Consider the following 21,374-nt stretch of genomic DNA (forward strand, 5'->3'; position numbering starts at 1 on the left):
ATTCTGATCTATGCTAATAGTGTTCAAATTGTCACATGGCTGTATACAAAAACCCACATGTAAGTCAACTTCTCAAAGCCAGTAAGTAACAAAAGAAATAACATTTTCAATGATGTAGAGATCTTTTCTTGCTCAATTTCCATAAAAATATTGTGAGATAGTTGACTTTTCCAAAGAATCCTATAAAAATTTAAATATGCTGAAATAATGTTGTTGCTGTTGTTATGCACCGTCAAGCTGCCTGCAACTCATAACAACCCTAAACCCTGCTCCATCCTGTGACAATCTTATTGTCTCTGACACAAATAATTTTGTACTAATGATAATTCCACTTAATAAGGTGCATCTGATTGAGGCCATGGTATCTGTGATCACTTGCTATGCATCCGAAAGCTGGACAATGAATAAGGATGACAGATGAAGAACTGATGCCTTTGAGCTGTGGTGTGGGAGAAGAGCACTGAACATCCCATGGACAGCAAGGAGAATGAACAGATATGTCTTAGAGAGGGTGCAGCTGGAGTGCTTTTTGGAGGCAAGGATGATGAGGCTTCACCTCACACACTTTGGGCATGTTGCTAGGAGGGGCTATTCCTTAGAGAGGGACAGGATGCTTGGAATGGTGGAGGGTCGGCAAAGGAGAGGAAGAACTTTAACCAGATGGACTGACACAGAGTCTGCCGCAATGGGCTGGAGGGTGTCAGAAGTGTGAAGACGGCACAGGATAGGATAGGGTTCAGATCTGTTGTTCATAGGGTCACTATGAGTCGTGCTCAACTCCTCAATGACACCTAACATCAACAATGGTAACTACAAATTTCAGCATTACTTTTTGTATGTTCTAAAAGTGTACATTATGGTTAGGCAGAGATCAAGGGTAAGAAGTAGTATGGAAAAGGCTGCTTTCTACCACTGCCACCTGCTGAGAGATCTGTATATATGCAAACACATTAGAGAAATCCTGCTTAATCTTGCTAAAGTTCTGGTGGCCAACTGGTAAGGAGATGCACTACGAACCTGAAGGCATATGGTTCAAATCCACCAGCTTCTCTGCGGAAGAAAGACAGGAATCTCCTTCCATACAATTTAATGTCTCTGAAACCCCTCTGCATAGTCAGCTATTGTTTGGTTCAGACTTGATGGTACTCAACAACAATTACACTGTAAGGAAGCTCTGGTAGCCTAGGATGAATAGAGTCCATGCAGCCAACCCAAAGGTACGTGGTTCAAATCTACTATTCAAGCTTCTACAGGACAAAGAATGGCAATCTCGGTGTGATTTACAGCCTTTGGAAATCAGTTCCAACTCAATGGCATGTAACAATAATCATACAGTTAGGATCTCTGGTGGTATAACCCTTACAGAGCTGTGCTACTAGCATAAGGCCTTCTCTCTCTGCCAGTTCGAATCTACCAACAGCTCTGGCTCTGTAGAGGAAGATGGGCAATTCTCTCTCATGCCATTTGCAGTCTCAGAAACTCACTAGAGGGTCAGGTATAACTCAAAAGCATTGAGTTCTAAGCAGAAATATATTTTATTACACTCTCTTTTACCCATTAGAGCGCTCTGGTGGCAAAGGCCACACCCCTCTAGTACTTCAAGTCCACCAGCAGTTCTTCAGGAGAAAGAATATAATCAAATTCTGTCTTCTCTCTGAGTCACTCATAGCTAGGGCTCAGTAAACGTTTACTTAATGGCTTGGTACAAGAGAAGAAAGTGTGCAGTGGCAACAGGACAAAGCTGTTCCACATAGAGATGATACACAAGCTGAGTTCTTTATTAAGAAACAGCTAAAATTTTGCTTTAAAACAGTATTTATTTTATAATTATATATAACAATTCCTAAAGTTTCAGCCAGTCAAAATTAAAATATCAAACACTAACTGAAGACATCAAGTCCTGGTAAAAATAACACTGTCGTTGCAACACCAAAGCATATATACATAAATATGCCCGTACACATGCATAAACCACCACTCCTCCATCCCCAAGTCCCTTGTGCAAAATGTCAGAGACTGAGGACTTAGCTTATCTTCATATGTCAGACTATATTGAGTATAACCTCCCCTAGCAACATGCCCAAAGTCTGTGAGACAAAACTATCATCTTTGTCTCCAAGGAGCACTCTGATTGAATTTCCCCCCAAGACATATGTTTGTTCTTTTCGCAGTCCATGGGATATTCAGTACTCTTCTCCAACATCACAACTCAACAGCATCGATTTTTCTTATGCCATTCTTATTCATTGTCCAGCTCTCGGATGCGTAATAAGTGATTGAAAACACCATGGCCTGAATCAGGTACACTTTAAGTATTCAAACTGACATCACTGCTCTTCAGTATTTTTGAGAGATCCCTGACAGCAGATTGCCAATACATCACATCTCCTGATCTAGTGCTGAGTGGATCCAATCAAGATTAGATCAGTACATTATCAATCCTTTCTCAGTCCATCCATCATGTTGTTGCCTACTGGCCCAGTAGTATGAGCCTTTGCTTTCTTGATGTTGAAGGCTGTAGTCCTTGACCTTCTGCAGGAAGCATTTCAAGTCCTCCTCATTTTTAGCAAGCAAGGTTGTATCATCTGTATAATGTAGGTTGACAAGGAGTTGTTCTCTGATCCTTATGTCATTTTCCTTTTCATAGAGTCCAGTTTCATTAATTATTTGCTCAGCAACACAATGAATAGGTATGAGAAAGGATACATCCTTCATCCTTGACACACACCATTCGTGATGTTAAACTACGCAAGAGTGTTCCCTTGCTCCATTTGGATAATAGCTTCTTGGTCTAGGTACAGATCTCATATGGGCACAACTTAGTGTTCTGGGATTCTCAATCTTTTCAACATTAGCCATAGTCTGTTAGAATCCACATAGTCAAATGTCATTGTACAGTCAAGAAAACAAAGACAGACATTCCACTGTTTTCAGCTAGGGTCCATTTGATATCGGCAATGATACCCCTGGTGTCACAGCATCGTTTCCGTATTATTTAACTTATTAAGAAAGCTCTGGTGGTCCAGTGGTAGAAAGGTACACTGCCAACTTAAAGACATGTGGTTCAAATTGACTAGCTGCTCCATGGGAGAAAGATGGGCTATCTCCTTCTGTGTGACTTATGGCCTCTGAAAACCCAATGGAGGGTCAGCTATGAGTCAGTTCTGACTCAACAGCATATAACAACAAGTAAATCCCTGTGGTATACTGCTATTTCCTTCATTCAGCTTTATATTCCCCCCCCCCTTTCTTATGTACAACTCTGAGCCCTGCTTTATCTTGAGCCAATTTCATTGTCTTCTATACACTACCCGAGTCACCGAGTCAATCCACCTTATCCAGGGTCTTCCTCTCTTGCACTGTCCCTGCACCCTTCAAAGCATGATGTCCTTCTCCAAGGACTGGTCCCTCCTGGCAACCTGTCCAAAGTATGTCAGATGGAGCCTCAAAATTCTTGCCTCCAAGGAACAGCCTGGGTTCACCATGTCCAGGACCCTCTTCTGATTATTCTCTTAGCAGTCCAAGGTATGTTCATTACTCTTTTCCAGCAATAGAGCTCAAAGGCATCAATTCTTCTTCTGTCATCCTTATTCACTGTCCAGCTTTCTTTTTTGTATTATTTTTCTTTTATTATTTTTGTGTGAGTGTACCGTCAAATCAGATCTGACTGGTACAGGAGGAGATTGTCCCTCCTTCCCTGGCAGAGCATCTGGTGGATTCGAACTGTGAGCCTCTGGGATTGTAGTTGCAGCTCCTTACCACTAGGCCACCAGAGCTCCCCTAACTGTCCAGCTTTCTGATGTGTAGCAAGTCCCTGCAAAGACCATGGCCTTTGCAAAGATTCATCTAACATTGGCTATAATGTCTCTACTGCCACAGTCTCTAAACTTAGCCTGTACATCTGGCAATTCTCTGTTGATGTACTGTTCCAGTTGTTTTTAGAAAATCTTTAGCAGCATCTTGCTTATACATGATATTAGTAATACTGTTCATTAATTTTCACACTGTCAGATCACTGTTTTTTAAAATAGGAATACATATGGATCTCTTCCAATCAATTGGCTAGGTAGTTGCTCTCCAGATTTCTTGGACAACCTGCTAGGAGCATCCAGAGCAGCATCTGTTTGCTGAAATACGTCAGTTGGTATACTGTCAATTCCTGGGGCCTTGTTTTTTGCCAGTTCCTTCAGAGCAGCTTGAACTTCATATGTTGTTTCATGAATTCTTCTGTGTCTGCCAATTGTTTTGGGGATAGTAACACAATCTTAAACTATTTGTTTTTCTTCTTCTTCTATTAACCTAAATTTCTTGCCCTTACCTTTTGTGATAATTAATATTATGTGTATAAGCCTAAGTATAATGTACCTATCCCATGTGTTGTAATTTCTAACCTCTAAGAAGTAGTTCTGTAAAGATATAAAGATACATTAAGGAAACAGGAGAAGTAGTACTATCCACATTCTCAGGACTATAGGCTTCAATGAATGTGTGTTTGAGCTTTTTATTCTACTGATACTGGGCTATACATCCAGTTTGTGGCCTCCAGATTTGAATCAAATTTTTAAAAGTTAAGCTTGCTCTCCCACAGTGACCTCTGGACACACCAGCCTCTGAAGACAGCCGCTTCCAAAGCCAATAGCTTGAAAGACTCTGCCTGCCTGCTGATGACTTAAGACTCATTAGCATTCCCAAGGGCTTCTCTCTTGGAGTCTTGACTACAGATTTGGGACTTGCCAGTCCCTCCAAATACATAACCCATATCCTTGAAATAAATCTCTATTTCTCTTCTCTTCTCACCTCTCTTTCTCTCAGCTTGATTGGTTTTGTTGTTTGTGAGAACCTGGTCTAAGACACCTTCTCATTTTTGTTTTAAAGTAACTGTTGACCCTTTGTTCCCTCCTTTCTAGTTAAAAGGATTCTATTTTTTTGCTTAGTGTAACAATGTATCCACAACTCACAGGGATAAATCATAATTGATCTATGCCACTCATGGATCTACTGATTTCTTTTCCCAGGTAAGAAAATTCTCAGGGTCTTACGAGAAAGAGGTAGCCATGTGAACTACATGTGGCCTGCAGGACACAACAAGAAATCTGCCTAGAGAACTCTGCAGAACATTGTATTTTCAATACAAAAGCACCGGTGTTTTGTTTCTGCCTCATCTTTCTTGCCTGAGACATGGGTGAGAGGAAAACCATGCCTACGCTGCAGAAACTGTGCTTTGACAATGAAGCAGCACACCAAGAGATGAGAGTCAACATGTTAAAGATAGCTGCACTGGAAGATAAGGTGGCTCTGGATCCTCGATGAGATCATGAAGCCAATAAACAAACCCTGCCAATCTATCTCCAGACTTCATGTCACGTAAGCAATATATGTTACATTAAATACCAGAATTAAAAAAAAAAAATCCAATACATCAACTTAATGAAGTTAAATAATAGGAAAAATTGATCCATACCCGTACCTTTCCGTGTGTTCTCCGTCACATCTACCCCAAACTGAATAATATCGCCAGAAAGAATTTCACATGGTGGACTTTCTTCAGAGCCTCGACTCAATCTCTGGCTATTTATAAAGGTACCATTACTACTTTTAGTGTCTTGAAGATAAAACTGCAAAACAAACAAAAAAATGAGCCAAAGATTAATAATAATAATTTCAAGCTTCTTTAAAAAAAATAATACAACTTTTGCAAACAAGTGCAGGTGAATTATTCCCTCCCCCCAAATTCAAAGTACTCATTTCAGACTAAGCTTCTCCTTCCAACTCCAAAGCAACAAGGTTTTTTTTTTTCCTTCAGTATATCCGTTGTTGTTGCTGTTAGGAGCCATCAAGTATGATTCAAAGTGACCTTATGTTATGAATAGCCAACCCAAACCCTGTCTTTCCTGTGCCATCCTCCTCATCTCCAACACACTGGAGCTCATTACTGAAATCACCATGTCAATCCAATCTCATTGGCGATAACGATGTTAGAACCTTAAAATTGGGTGGTAGAATATTCAGGCAGGAAAAAAAATGGTACAGATACTTCGGAAACTTGTCAGTTTCTCAAACCGTTAAAATCTCAAAGGAGCTCTGGTGGCCTACTGTTAAAAGTTGTGCTCAAGAGAAGGGTGGACAATCTTCTCCAGTGTGATTTACTACTGCCTCTGAAAACCTACTGGGGGTCAGTTCTGGAGCTGATTCCAACTCAGTATATACAACAACAAGCCAAATGTCTATCAACTGATGGCAGGACAAACAGAACACAATGGATGTTGCTATCAGGTGCTATCAAGTTGATTCTGCCTCACAGTGACCCTACAGTAGAGAGCAGAACTGCTCCATAGGGTTGTAACCTTCATGGCTCATGGAGAGTGTAATAAAGTTCAAAGAGACACATATTAAAAGAGTAATTTTAATGCTATATAAATTACAAAACCTGTTACATATTCTTTTATAAGCTGTGGTGGTTGTTGTATACCATACTGTCCAGCAGACTTTCAAATTGCATAGGTGGAGAATGTCCATCTCTCTCCCTTGGAGCAGCTGGTGGATTTGAACCACATGCCTTTGGGTTGGCAGCGTAGCTCCTTATTAATAAAAGCCAAGAGAGTTACTTGTTTTAAAGTTATTGTGTACCAAAGTCAGAACCAACCCATAGCTGCCCCTCCAGTGGGTTTTCAGAAGCAGTTAACTGCACAGGAGGAGACTGTCCATCCTTCTCCCAGGGATCAGCTGGTGGCTTCAAACCATGTGCCTTGAGGATGGCAGCACAGCTTCTTGCCACCAATTCTGCCTTTTTCCTAGGATAACTGGGTTAAATAATGTACCTGATTCCTTGGACAAGGGCAAGTGGTTTTATAAAATATCGATTAATAGCTACCAGTTAGCTGACATACTTAGCATTAGGGGCAACATTCCTATATTAAGTTAATCCTTTTAGATAAAAAAAAAATTACTTGAGATATTACAAACTAAAATATTATAATCCATGATCGATTCTAGCACTTCACCAAAGAAGACATTCAGATGGCAAATATATGAAGAAATGTTCAAAATCCCTAGCCATCAGACAGATACAAATCAAAACAACAGTGAAATACCATCTCAACTCAGCAACAAGAGCAACGCAGAACAAATGCTGGAAAGGTTGTGGAGAGACTGGAACTCTTATTCCCTGCTGGAGGGAATGTAAAATGGTAAACCGCTTTGGAAGACTGTCTGACACTTCCTCAAAAAGATGGAAATAGGATGTGAGGACAATCTGGCTGTGACGTCCATCACCCCACTGATCGCCAGGGTTGATTCAGCTGATCTGGCTGGAGAGGCGGGTGTCCCCTTCCTCCCTCACCGATCCATGTGCATCCCTCCTGAAGCTGCATGCTCAGTTGAAGAGGACGACCATCCCCAATGAAGTAAGACCATCCTTCAGTCAAGGGTAGATGGTTAGCTGTGCTCCCCTGCTAGAACCTCCAAACAAGCTCTCAAAAAGATGGAAATAGAAATACTATTTGACCTGGCAATTTCATTACTAGGAATATGCCCTAAAGAAATCACAGTCTCAATTCAAACAAGTGGGTGCAAACCCATGTTTATTGCTGCATTATTCACAATAATGAAGAGATGGAAGCAACTCAAGTGTCCATCAACAAACGAATGGATAGAAAAACTGTGGTACATTCACGAAATAGTGTATTATGCAGCACTGAAAAACAATGAACTTGGAAAATAGTACACAATATGAGTGAGCCTGGAAGACATTATCCTAAGTGAGACAGCTCTGTCACAAAAGGACAGATACTGCTTAACACTTTATGCTACCCTCTTCTACCCTGTATCTGAATACCACAGCAGTTTTAAGTGCATTAGAGTCTGCCCCATGGCAACTAAGGAAAATATAAGCCTCCCTTTTGTGCTCCCAATGTGGTTCTTATATGATTTTCCAGAAAGACATCAATGGAATTTGCTAACCAACCACCAAGAAGAGTTTATAGCTTTTGGAAATCAGTTTTTCAAGAGTCAAAACATAACAGTAAGTAATTCCATCTCATATTTCTCAAACTCAAGTACTGTATACCCACCCAAAAGTTACCAAGTCAATTATAATTCATAGCAACCCCACAGGCCAGAGAAGAACTGCCCAATAGGGTTTCTGATGCTTTAAATCTTTTTTGGAAGCAGATCACCTCATCTTTCCATTGTACTGAAGAAAGCCATTGAATTTAAATCACTGATCTTTTGGTTAGCAGCTCAATACCTAATCTCTGTGACAAGGCAACTTCCACTCTTGTGAAGCCAGGCTGTGGCGGGGAGCAGTTCTTGTGAAAGCCTATTGTTGCCTCATACCAATTTTTCAGAGTTTAGTTCTTACACAATTTTAAAAGAAAAACAAAATTTCAGACTTAAAAGCTTTCAAATTAATAAAAACAATTTTGTTTCAAATTAACAGTAGCTCTTTTCATTCTGACATGTCTACATTACTATCCAAAGGAATTCTGTCTTAATTCTGTAAACATCTATCTTCCCAGTTTCTAATACATCACATGACCTACAAATCTCAGAAACAAGATTACAAGTTTCCAGCCACTCTCTTAACATAATAGGGGCTAGGGTCAACTCCAATGTATAGTGATCCTTTGCACAACAGATCAAAGCCTTGCCCAATTCCCCTGCACCACTTCTACTAAGAAAATGTTTTCCTTTTCTCTGGACTGTCCATAGTATATACAGTACTCATCACTAATACCATAAATCAAAGGCTTTAATTATCTTTTTGCCAGTCCTTATTATTTACTGTCTAAATTTCTCACACTGTCTAAATTTTACATGTATCCATAGATAGATACATAGCTACATGTACAGATTAATTTTGTTTCCTTGGAGAACTGCTAGCTAATATGTTTAGATTTTTAACTTAAGTACAGAGACACCTACAGGGCTGACCAGAAAGATATCCCTGGGCTTCATCTTCAGCACAGGCAGGAGTTAAAAGGAAGACATAGCCATGTCACTCCTGTGGCCAGTTCTTTGGTTTTCTTCATTCCTTCTTCTATGAGAGTTATGATGAGGTTCTGAGACATTATGGTATCCAACAGAAACCTGATGGATCAAGCATGACTCTGGAATCCTGTTTATTAAATACAAAGTTCTATTCTCCTGTGTTAGGCAAGAGCTGCAAAGGTAGCAATATAAATCTTCTAAGAGCAGTGGTAGAATTATCTTCTTTCATATAGGAAGCCTAAATTCATTGCTGATAGATGCGCCTCACACACAAACATCATTCCTCTGTCAGTGTAAGCGTGTAATGATTTCAGTGGGCCTTCCAGCATCAGACAGTCTAGAAAGAAAAGGCCTGGCAATCTACTTCAAAATCATCATTCAATGAAAATTCTATGATTCATCATGTGTTTTGTTCAACTGTTTACACCGTGATGGTGCCTACTAGTCAACAGCTAACAATAATTTTACAAATTATATACAAATAATTGTACAGAGTATACTGCTTATTTTTATCTCAATTTCCCTTGAACTTAACAAAGTTTTTACATTACTAAATAGTATTAATATGATCATTTACATTAATTGTTCATTCTGTTCCCAATCCACGAATAGCTTCTAAACACTACAGAATAAAAAGTCAATGCCCTTATCTCTGCAGCCTACAAAGCTGAATGTAATCTTGCCCTGCTTCCCTCTGACTCAGTCCTTCTTACTCCTGTCCTGTTCTTCATTTCCCTTGTTCACACTGGCCTCCACTCACATTTCTGGGTCACTCTACTCAGAATATATCATATAAGCTCAGTTCCTTAAAGAAAGAATTTCAATATAATTTGTTGTGTCATTGTTGCATACTGTCAAGTTGAAACTGACTCATAGCTGATCCACCAGCAGATGTTCAAAGGCTGTAAATTGCATGCAAGGAGACTGGCCAGCCTTCTCCCACGGAGGAGCTGGAAGATTCAAACTGCATGCTTTTGGGAATGTAACATAGCTTCTTACCACTAGGCCACCAGAGCTCTCCTTCTTATTCTTAGCAGTTTTGGAAGATTGATATTAAAAGTAATAAATGGATCTTTTGCATCTCTGTATAAAATAACCTCATTACTTAGTCCACATTTAAACAATTTTTGCATTGTTCATGCACTGTATGAAAGCTATTATACCATCGGGTTAGATTTTCAATAATAAAGGTCTATAGTCCCTATATTGGAGCTCTTTGAAAACCCACCAGAGGGTCAGCTATGGGTCGGTTCTGACTCTAAGATACACAACAACAACAAAAAGTCCCTCGATGCATTTCTATCAAGTAGGAAATAATACTCTCCTCTCTGCTAATATGTTGTTTCCCTCCAAGAGATCAGTTTGAACAGCAAGTGGTGAACCTTAATCATCTTCACACAAAAACAAACTCACTGCTATCAAGTCAGAACTGATTCACAGTTGACTCTCCAGTGGGTTTCTGGAATCTGCCCATGTTTCTCTGTCACAGAGCCTTTGGTGGATTTGAAGCACAACGGAGGTTAGCATATCTTTGGTTTAGCAGCACAATTCTCTAAGGACTACGCCACTAGAGTCTCCTTCACTAGAGTCTCCTTCACTAGAACCCTAGTAACCAAGAAATGCCAAAAACAAGTAGAAAATTACTAGGATCATGTCAAAACGACTCGGGAATCAATCCAAATATATTCTTCCACTGGTCAATGATGTGGCCATTTCAATTTCAATAACTGTAACAACTGAAACAGAATGAAAGTCATCAACGTTATTTAAATGTCATCAAAATCTAGCTACTTAATCACTTTCCGAGGATGACTGAGAATCAATCTGTAATCTTGAAATTGAGATAGTAAGTAGTATTTGTCCTGTCTTACCTATATGGATCACCTGATAAGCTCAGCTTAGCAGTTAGTTCATGGGGACAGTCTTTTCTCTTTGCAAGTCCCGGAAATCTGATATAAAGTAGTTATGAGATGAAATAACCTCAAGGGCAAAGAGTGACCTGTATGACATGCAATACTGAACAATCAAGTACCAGAGGGAAGAAAGCATCTCTACAATCATGTCTCTAAACACTCAACAGCAGTAGAGTGCCAATGGAGCAGATCAAGGTACATGTTACCACTCTGCCAGAAAGACTGAATCTGAGTCCGCTTCCAGCTCAACTTGCAGTAAATGCAGAAGACAAAGGAAGATGCTGTAATGTATCCAAAGTGACAAAAAGACTAGCTTCCTGATCAGGTAAATTAGAAGGAAAATGGTGGGAGGCGGCGCCTGTAATTGAAATGATTATCAAGATGGATCATAACAAACCATGGCTACAATTGAGAATGGGAATCCTAGAACACTTAATTGTTCTCATATTAATCCTATACCTAGGCCAAGAGACTGTGGTGAGAACAGAGCAAGTGAACACTACATGGTTTAAAATTAAGGAAGGTGTGTGTCTGAGTTGTATGCTGAGCAAATTCTTCAAGAAGCTGGGCTATGAAGAATATGACATCAGGATTGGAGGAAGACTCATCAATAACCTTTGTTATACAGACACCACACCATGCAAGCTGAAAGTGAAAAGGTCTTGAAGCGCTTGCTGCAGATCAAAGTAGCCTTCAACAATGGATGGCATCTTAGCCTCAAGATAATAAAAATTTTCACCATGAACTCATACATCATGATAGATGGAGAAAAGATGGTCATTGTCAATGATTTCATCTTACTTGATACCAGCAATAAGGAAATCAGAAGATATACTGCACTAGGAAAGTCTGTAATCAGGGACCCCTCCAAATTTTTGAGGAACAGTGATGTTAGTTTTAGGACTAAGGTGTGCCTGATTAACAGTCTTTTCCATCACTTGCTATGCTGCTGAAAGCTGAACAATGAACAGGAATGACAGTAGGAGAATTGATGCCTTTCAGCTGTGATGTTGGAGATGAGCACTGAGTATTCCATGTACTGCCAAAAGAACAAACAAGTATGTCTTGGAGAAAGTGCAGCCAGACTGTGCCTTGAAAGCAAAGACTAAAGCTTTGACTCACATATTTTGTGCTTGTTGCTAGGAGAGGCTATTCCTTGGAAAGGGTCATCATGCTTGGGGAGGTAGAGGGACAATGAAAGAGAAGACAACCCTCAATCATGTAGATTGACAGAGTGATAGTAGCAATGGGCTCAAGTTGTGTCAGAGACTGTGAGGACAGCGCAGGATAGGACAGGGTTCAGATTCGACAGCAACTAACAACATCCCCATCTTTATCTACTTATCTAACGATTTACAGAGCACTCTGACTGCATCATCCATAGGTCGCTGTACTAAGGCCAGGATTGTCTGGCATGTCATATCCATCAGTAGGTCCATGGAAGAAAGCCAGGTAGCCTCTTTTTGTGTGATTTACAGCTTCAAAAACCCAGTGAAGGGTCAGCAATGAGTCACTTGAGTCACTTCCAACTCAGTGACGAGGATACTGTGTGTTTGTTGTTAAGTACTGTCAAGCTGGAACCGATTCATAGCTCACCTTGCAGCAGGTTTTCATAGGTAGTAAACTGTACAGGAGGAGATTACTTATCTTTTTTTCTGTAGAGCTCTGGTGGATTTTACTACAGCTCCCACTGTACCTTTAGATTTTAGAGTGACAACTTCTAATAACTTTACTGTCATCCCCTGAAGCCATGTGAGTTTGTGATACCCTCTGCACTAACACTAAGGGAGAAGGTCAGGGCTAACATGATGGTATAATGACCACTACAGCCATCTGGTAGTAAGCAGAATGCACAACATTCTCACTGGTCCAATGATAACTGGATTATCTTCTCTTTATATTTAAAGAGATACACAAGTTAACTCAATAGACTATCCCAGTTACTGTGTCAATCCATCTCATCCAGGGTCTTCCTCTACTGCACTGTCCCTCCAGTCATCCAAGCATGATGTCCATCTCCATGTCCTGGTAACGTGCCCAAAGTATGTAACACAGAACATCAAAATTATTGCCACTAAGGAGCAACCTGGTTTCACCCTCTCTAGGAGGACAGATCTGTTTGTTTGCTTGGTGGTTCATTGTTATTGTGTACCACTGAGTTGGAAGTGACCTATAGCTGGCCCTCCAGCAGGTTTTCAGAGGCAGTTAATCACACCAGAGGAGAATGCCCATCTTTCTCCCACAGAGCAGACCACCAGAACTCCCTTAGTGAAGAAATTCATTGAGAGTATATACAAATGCCGTTTAAAAATAAATAAATAAATAAATGACCTTGTATCTTAGAAACAAACTCATCATCAAAGAATTCTTCCAACTCATAATGACCCTACTGAATGAAGAAGAACTGCCTCACGGGCTTTCCCAGGTTAAAATCGCAATTTACAGAAGCAGAATGCATAGAGATTCAAACTTCTGCTTAGCAGCCAAGTAGTCAAATCATTGCACTGCACTGGGGCTTGCTCTTTTTATAACCTACACTTAGCTAAATTCAGTTACTACTTCTAGTAGTAGATGTATAAGGAGTCTCTGGAAGGTATACAGTTAGGCACTTGAAAACTATGAAGCAGTTCTACTCTACACATACGGGGTTACCATCAATTAAGGTCTACTTGACAGCAATTAACAAGAATGTCCATCACTTTCTTGGACTTTTTCCCCTCCATTTATGATTATGTCACCTATCACTAAAGATACTTACTCATTTTTTACTCATTACTTACTCATTTCAAATAATCCATCTTTTCTTTATCTTTCCTTATTGCACTAAGGCCTTCAGCATAATGATGAATGGCATTTTTAGAGTGTAAACCTTGACTTGTCTCTGATCTTTGGTTAAAAAAAAAGCAGTCTTTCACCATAGAGAATATTGTTAACTATAGAGTTTTCATGACTGAAGAATTCCTTCCTGTGCCTAATTTTATGATGAATGTTATTACTGTTGGTTGCTTTTAAGTCAGCCTGACTCACCAAAAATCCCTAGGTGCAAAGTAAAACTACTCCTATGCATTTTCAAGACTGTGACCCTAAGAAGCAGATCACCTGGCCTGGCTCCTGAAGTACTTCTGGGTAGATACGAAATGCTAACCTTTTAGCTAAAGGTCAAGTGCTTAATGACTTGCATCACCCAGGGAATCTATATTATTGTATAATCTTATCAAAAGCTTCTTCTGCATTAAGATAATTTTATTATTTTTTCCTTTAATTTGTAATGCAGTAAAAGATATTAATTTTCAAATCTTAAACTACTCCTCCATTATTAGAATAAATCTCACTTTCATGGGTGGTGGAAATGGTTACGTGGTAGACTATAAACCTAAGTCCTAGTGGTACCAACTACCAGAAGTAAGGACATGGCTCTGACAACCTCATGAAGCGCAGTTCTACTCAGTACACAGGGTGCTACCAGGAGCTAGAATTAACTTGGAAATTAAAACATGACATAGTAATGTTACCCTTTTAACGTATTGCTGGCTGCTTTTTGCAGATTACTGTTATGTTAATTTTTAGGACTACAGTCATGAATGTAACCAGGATACACCTTAGAGGCGAGGAAGGTGAGACTTCACCTCATATACTGCACTCATGTTGTCAGGAGGAGACAGTCCACAGAAAAAGACACTGTGCTGAGAAAAGAGGAGGTTCAGAAAAAGAGAAGGAGACTCTCAACACGATGGACTGACACAGTGGACGCACCAAAGGGTTTGAGCAGGAGGAGATTGTAAGGATAGAGCAAGGTACGGTACCGTCATTATGAGCTGTAGTCAACAGCACCTAACAACAACATCATGAATGACATTGGTCTGAAATTTTCTTTTCTCACAACATCATTGTTTCACTATCCAGGTAAAGCTGGTCTCATAAAATAACTTGGGACCATTCCTCCCCCTTTGTTTTCTGAAAGATATATTAACAATTTACATCATGCATTCATTCCTTCACTGTTAGAATTCCTGAATGATACCATCTAAGCCTGACATTTTCTTTATAAGAAGGCTTTTATTTACACATTCAATGTTTTTAAAGGCTATAACGTTAACTAAGATGTTTCACTGTCTTAAATCATTTTAAAGTATCATAATATAAATTGATACGTAGAATTTCAATACTGAAGTGACATAAAATGGTATCAAAACAATATCAATAGTGTTAAAACAAGAAAATGATGAATAGAATAAATATAATCTCTTATAAATTAAGAATAATAAAGCTGAAGATTCAGAAAATCTTGAAATATTTGTGCTTTCTATTTGGAATTCCATCAAAAGTTCTTCAATTTAAATACAAAATAAAACTTCACATTTTGAAAGCTTTTTTTGCATTCCTAATATTGTACTCTTCACCAGAGTCTGTACAAAAATGACACCAAAATGCTCACGAATCTTCTGAGCTTATTGAGTCACAAAGTTGAGAAAAATTTCTCCCCATTATCACACAATAAGTAAATGAAATCTTAAGCAAGTGTGAACACGGCCTGTTTCCAGGGTATCACATGGCAATAAACTAGGGATTTATGAAGAAGGAGATGGACAAGTTCTTGGCCTCTGACAACAATTATGTCACTCACATCCCCTCGTGATCCAAGGGTGTACACCCATATCCATAAAGTCAAATGCAGAGTAACCCTAAACCAAGAACAAATTAAGAGAGTATGAGTTAAATATCAAAACTCTGAGGCTAGCGAAAAGTATTAGTCACAATCAGTTGCTAGAGAGGCACTGACCTGAATGAAAAGGCAAGAAAGGAAGAGGAGGTGGAGAAAGATATTAGAGCACATAATAAATAGTAAGCTCTAGTTCCAGAGAGTAACAAAATCAAGTAAGAGAATAAGCAGAAGAAATTCAGGACATAGTAAAGCAGTGAGAGAGAGTCTTGAGTACCTCCTGTAGGACTGAGATATTTTACAAGTAAAAGCACTAGTAAAGGATTTGATTCACTGTTCTAGGGAGATTATTCTAACAGCTCTGAGTGGCTTTGTGTAGGCAGAGGGAGTCTATACAAACAGGAAGACCCATGACTTGCTTGCTTTTCCACCAATAACTTAGCTATTTCTTAGACTATACAAACTTATTCTTTACATACATGATCAATATTCATTTACTTGACAATCTTCCTGGCTTTCAAAATAACAAAATAACACAGCAATTTAACATACTGCTTTCAGAAGTTAGAAAAGTTTTTAACTGTGAGAAATGAATAAGAGAGAAATGAAGAGTTTTATTCATATAAGAAGACACAGCGTAGAATATTTTCACTAAGATGAAAGCCTGCATATAAACCAGAACAACTCACAACACATCACTTAAGGATCTTTGTCAACGTTGTAAGTTTGCCAGGATTTTTCCTATCTTCCAAATAACATTCTAGACACATTTACGAAACAGTAAAGGGAGTGTGGGGGCGCCAGCTAACAGTATAAAAAGAGGAAAGAAGGCAGTATACTATCTCTCTATATAAGAGCATACAGATTAGGAAGGACAGAGGTACAAAAGAAAGTTCTGTTAAACTATAATTAGAATATTATGAAACACATCCACAATGATCACATCTTTCTTAAACATACATTCAAATGATGGCAATCCTTCACTAAGATTGAGGACAAAGTAAATTGGGATTTCTAACTCTCAGCAAAATATAAAATAAACTTATCACCAGAGCATTAAAGTTCTGTCAGCTGAGGCTGCTGAGACTATCTCAAATGCTAATTTTAAGGAGATTTTTCACATCTCAAAGCTCATAGGCTGACAAGCAAATTCTAATTTTTTTTCCTCTCAGTTTGTGCTAATCGCAGTATGAAATATTCCATTTTGTCTTAGAGGTTTATATTCAGGTACCTGGTATTAAAGAACAGACAGTGATCCCAAACTCAATGTTTTAAATCCTAGGAGACCTCTTATTACTTCAAAATCATCAGAATTAAATTCAATTTTTAAAATAATTATGCACACTTAAAAATACTATATATTCTAGCAAAATAAAAGTAGAACAAGTGGATGCTGTGATAGTCTATGTAGATTTTATTATAGGATTTTTCCTTACAGAGACTAACTGAATTTTTTTTTTAAAAAAAGCACCATCATTCTTTACCTTTTTAAAAGATAGCTTTCATAAAAACCAAAACAAAAGACAAAAAATTTCATCCGTGGAATAATAATAGCCTCGTCTGCCACAAAAGAAAACCATTGGGATCACATCTGAGGAGAACAGATAACAAAGATATTTAAAGGATGTAGTTTAACTAATAATGTACATAATGGGCTGTATCTTCTTAGGACTTTCTAGGATTGATCTGCAGAGTTAATAAGGACAAGAGAAAGACTTTTTCATAAAATAAGCTTAGTCTACTAAAAACTGGCAAAACAAAGAAATCAAGATCTTTTTTGGGTGAAAAGAGAAAATAACCGTCCACAGACAAAACCATTTATTTGGCAAACAATTGAATAAGAATACTAAAAAATGCAAAATCATACATCTGCCCAAAGAGAACATCCACAGGTTTTATAAATGCTTTATAAAGTAACATGAAAACAATTATGCTAGCCTTTTTCCATTCCTTAGCCACAACTATTCAGATGCTGGTATCATTTTAATGTTTAAAAAACCTTGCCCTTTACTCATGTATCTTCATACTGAGTAAGAGTTAATTCTTCAAAAAGATTTCTTAAGACTTTGACAATTTACATCTCCACAGGGGAGTTCCTGAAAAATATTTTACTTTGAAAATACAATAGGAACAATTAAAATTACTGAGTGACAAAATAGAATAAAAATGTAATTTATGAAGACAATAATTTTGACTGAAATGAGAAATAAATATTGGGCCTAAAGAAAATAAACTCCTTGCAGGGCTGAATATAGAGCCAAACCAAAACTCACTGCCAAGAAGTCAGTTCCAACTCATAAGACTCCTACAGAACACAGTAGAATTGCTTTTAAATGTTTTCCAAAGCTATAAATCTTTAAGGAAACAAACAGCCACAACTTTACCCACAGAATAGCTGTATGTGTGAAAGACTGCCTTTTAGTTAATGAAGTGTTTTGTCGCTGCGTTACTAGGTCTCCTTGAACACAGTGCAGAGAATCTTATTTTTTCTAATACCAGACAATTTAAGATATTCAAAACATAGTTGTCCCCCCTCAACATAGAATATTCCTAATGTTAATGAGTGCTGCTTCTCAGGATGGGCACATAATCCCCCCCAGTTAAGAATCACTAATTCTGTTTTTTAACAGAAGTTCATAGAAAATATTTAACTAAAATTCTAATGCCGTTTTATGGTTTAAACATGAATTTCTAAGCATTTTTCCTCAGGAAATTTTTGAGACACATGCGGAAGAAGTTGTAAATTTTTCTTCTGAAAGGAATATTGCTTCGGTTTTAGTGGTTCCCCGCACACCCCCCCCCCCCACTACAAGGAAAGGTAACATCCAGTTAAAGAGAAATTTTGATTACAGAGAATAAAGTCAAACAAAGAAAATGAAGTTGTTCAGTAGTGTCAATTTACAAAATTGTCCAACCCCAAAAACCACCACTATTTAGCCTATTTTAAGCCATAGCAATTTTCCTTGTTTTAGAGGCTGCCAATTTTTTTCTAGAGGAAAATACACATCTTTCTCCTATTGAGTGGCTGGTGGGTTTGATAACCTTACAGTCTGCAGCCTGAAACATTATACATTATATGTCCCTAAGGTCATGTCTAAAATGTTTATCATGTTTGGATATATTACTTTGTATATCTTCTTCCCTTAATATGAAACCTATTAAATAAGTGCTATAATTATCCCCAAGCAATAAAGACTAAGGTACACCTGATCCAAGCAATTTTCAATTGTATCATATGCATCTGGAGGTTGACAATGACCAAAGTAGACCGGTGGAGTTGAAGAATACCGAAGACTGTCAGAAGAACAAATAAGTCTGTTTTAGAAGAAGTGCAAATAGGGTACTTCTTAGAGCCATGGATGTAATATTTGGTCTCACATACTTTGGACAGGCTGGCAGAAGGGGTTAGTCCTTGGAAAAGGACATCATACCAAGAAAGGTAAAGGGTAAGCAAGAGAGAGGAAAACCTTCAATGATATCGACTAACACAGTGGCTGTAATTACAGACACAGGAGAGAGGACAGCACAGGACAAGGTAAAGTTCTGTTCATAAGGCTGATAAAATTCCAACCATAAGGTTCATAAGGTTGCCGAGTCATACACAATTCAATGTCACTTAACAACAACAACGTCAAAAAATTAAGGAAGCTCAAGCAACTTGCCAACAAGCCCCCTAAGCTAGTAACATGAAGATTGTGCATATTAAACTTCTTTAAAAATGTCAACATACCATCTATGTTTGTCTGGCAAATTTACATACTATAATGAATTCAATCGAATGTTTCTCCCATTCACTTTCATTGTTTTGTACCACAGAACTGGAACCAACCCACAGGTGAGGAAAATCCCACACGAGTAGACTGCTCATTTTTCTCCTGTGTGGCAGGTGATGGGTCACACTACGTGCCTCTGAGTTGGAAGCCAACTCCTTACCACTAAGCCACAAGTTATATGCAGTGAGGATAATATCAATACCTACGGCTGAGTGTTTATTGTAAATTTCCCCCTCGTTAAAAACAGAGAAGTGGGTGACCCCAGTAGATTTTCTGCTGCCTTCACAATCAAGTCCAAAAGCTGGAGTAGCTTTTAAATCATCCAACTATCCTATTTAACTCCTTTTTTTGTGCTCTCCCAAAACACCATCTGTTCCATCCTGGCTTAACTAACTACTCAAAGTTCCCTCAAAGCTTCAGCTTCTGTGCCTGTTGTTGTTGTTCCTGGACTTAAAAAGTACCTGCATCCAACTATACATCTTCTGTTTAAAAAACTCATTTTCTTTCTGAAATTCAGTTTACTATCTTAAAAACAAGATTTCTCTCTTATATAATACTGCTTATTAAGGAAATAAAATCAGAGACTCAAGGTTTTATTCCAAATTAAGCAGTTAACTCTCATAACTCAATTTCTAAACCACATTATGAGCACTACAATCCCATCTTTGTCAATCCATAACAATCCCAGTTAGAAAGGTCCAATAGACACAAGTTACAAATTATTTTTATTACTATTTAGAATCAATATATTAAGCAAATCATACACTTGAATCAAAGTTCTGATTTAACGTAAGGTAGAAAGATTCTCAGCCAACGTATGTTGCTCTGATGTGGAAAGATTTCAGCAGAGCTTTCCAGAGTAAGACAAAAGAGACACACTGACCTGCTGACCTACTGGATCACAACATTCCGATTCTGTGGTGCATGAATCCTTGGGGGACAGCTTAACTGCAGTTAACAACAAACCAAATAACGCTACAGCCAAATAGTCACACACTATACACATAGTTTATCTCAGCTCTATCGCTATCTATTTTATTGTATTATTATCTTCAGCAAGTTACATAACCTTTGTGAATCTCTGTATGGTGGAGTTCTGTTGTTCGGTACCATCTCGGTGGGCCTAACTAACAGCTGAGCCTCTAGTGGATTCTCAGGGGCAGTAAACTGCACAAAAGGAGAGTGCCTATTTTTCTCCCATGGAACAGCTGATGAATTTGAACTATGTGCCTTGGAGCTGGCAGCACAAGTCCTTACCAATAAGTCACCAGAGCTAGTTATAAGTAAACTGAATCTATTATCAACATCTATATCGGGGTATTTGATGTAAAGTTTAAATCAGGTATTTATTATAACATTTGTACAAAGTAACTGTCAAATAAATGGAGGCTACACCCTCTATGAGGTGGACTGATTCAGTGACTGGGGTAATCGGGATGGGTGTGTCAGAGGCAATGAGATTGGCACAGGATAGAGCAGGGTTTAGGGCTGTTGTACATAGGGTCGCTATGAGTCGCAAACGACTCGACGGCACATAACAACAACAAACAACTAATATAAATTCTGCTGTCAGAGACCTCTCTAAAGTCCTGAAGGGCAATGATGTCAGTTTAAAGACTAAGGTGTGTCTAATTCAAGCCATAGTCTTTCCAATCACCTGCTACACATCTACACATCTCAGATCTGGACAATGAATATGAGTAACAGGAGAATAATTGATGTCTTTGAGTGGTGGCACTGGAAAAGAGTGCTGAATAGCCCACGGATTGCCAAGGAACAAACAGGTTTATCCTGGAGATGATAAAACCAAGTTGCTCCTTGGAGGCAAGATTTTGAAGGTCTGTCTGATACGCTTCAGGCATGCTGCCAGCAGGGAGAAGGACATCATGCTTGTAAGGGTGGAGGGGAAGCACAAGAGAAGAAATGGACTGACACAGTAACTGGGGTTGTTGTTGTTGTTATGTGCCATCGAGTCGTTTCCGACTCATAGCGACCCTATGCACAACAGCTCTAAACCCTGCTCTATCCTGCACCAACCGC

The 21,374-nt window shown here is 38.7% G+C and overlaps 1 protein-coding gene across 3 annotated transcripts in view; it reads right to left on the reverse strand.

Annotated features, from left to right (window-relative positions):
- SLMAP (sarcolemma associated protein) overlaps positions 1-21,374 on the reverse strand; it is a 183,965-nt gene that overhangs the window by 90,525 nt on the left and 72,066 nt on the right. For all 3 annotated transcript variants that reach the window (XM_006892206.1, XM_006892207.1, XM_006892205.1), the window contains exon 2: positions 5,468-5,615. In XM_006892206.1, the coding sequence (XP_006892268.1) occupies positions 5,468-5,615 (148 nt within the window). The remainder of the gene's footprint in view (positions 1-5,467; positions 5,616-21,374) is intronic.

This window comes from Elephantulus edwardii, unplaced genomic scaffold (assembly GCF_000299155.1).
Source record: "Elephantulus edwardii isolate Elephantulus edwardi_28Jun2011 unplaced genomic scaffold, EleEdw1.0 scaffold00113, whole genome shotgun sequence".
In the NCBI taxonomy this organism is placed as follows: Eukaryota; Metazoa; Chordata; class Mammalia; order Macroscelidea; family Macroscelididae; genus Elephantulus; species Elephantulus edwardii.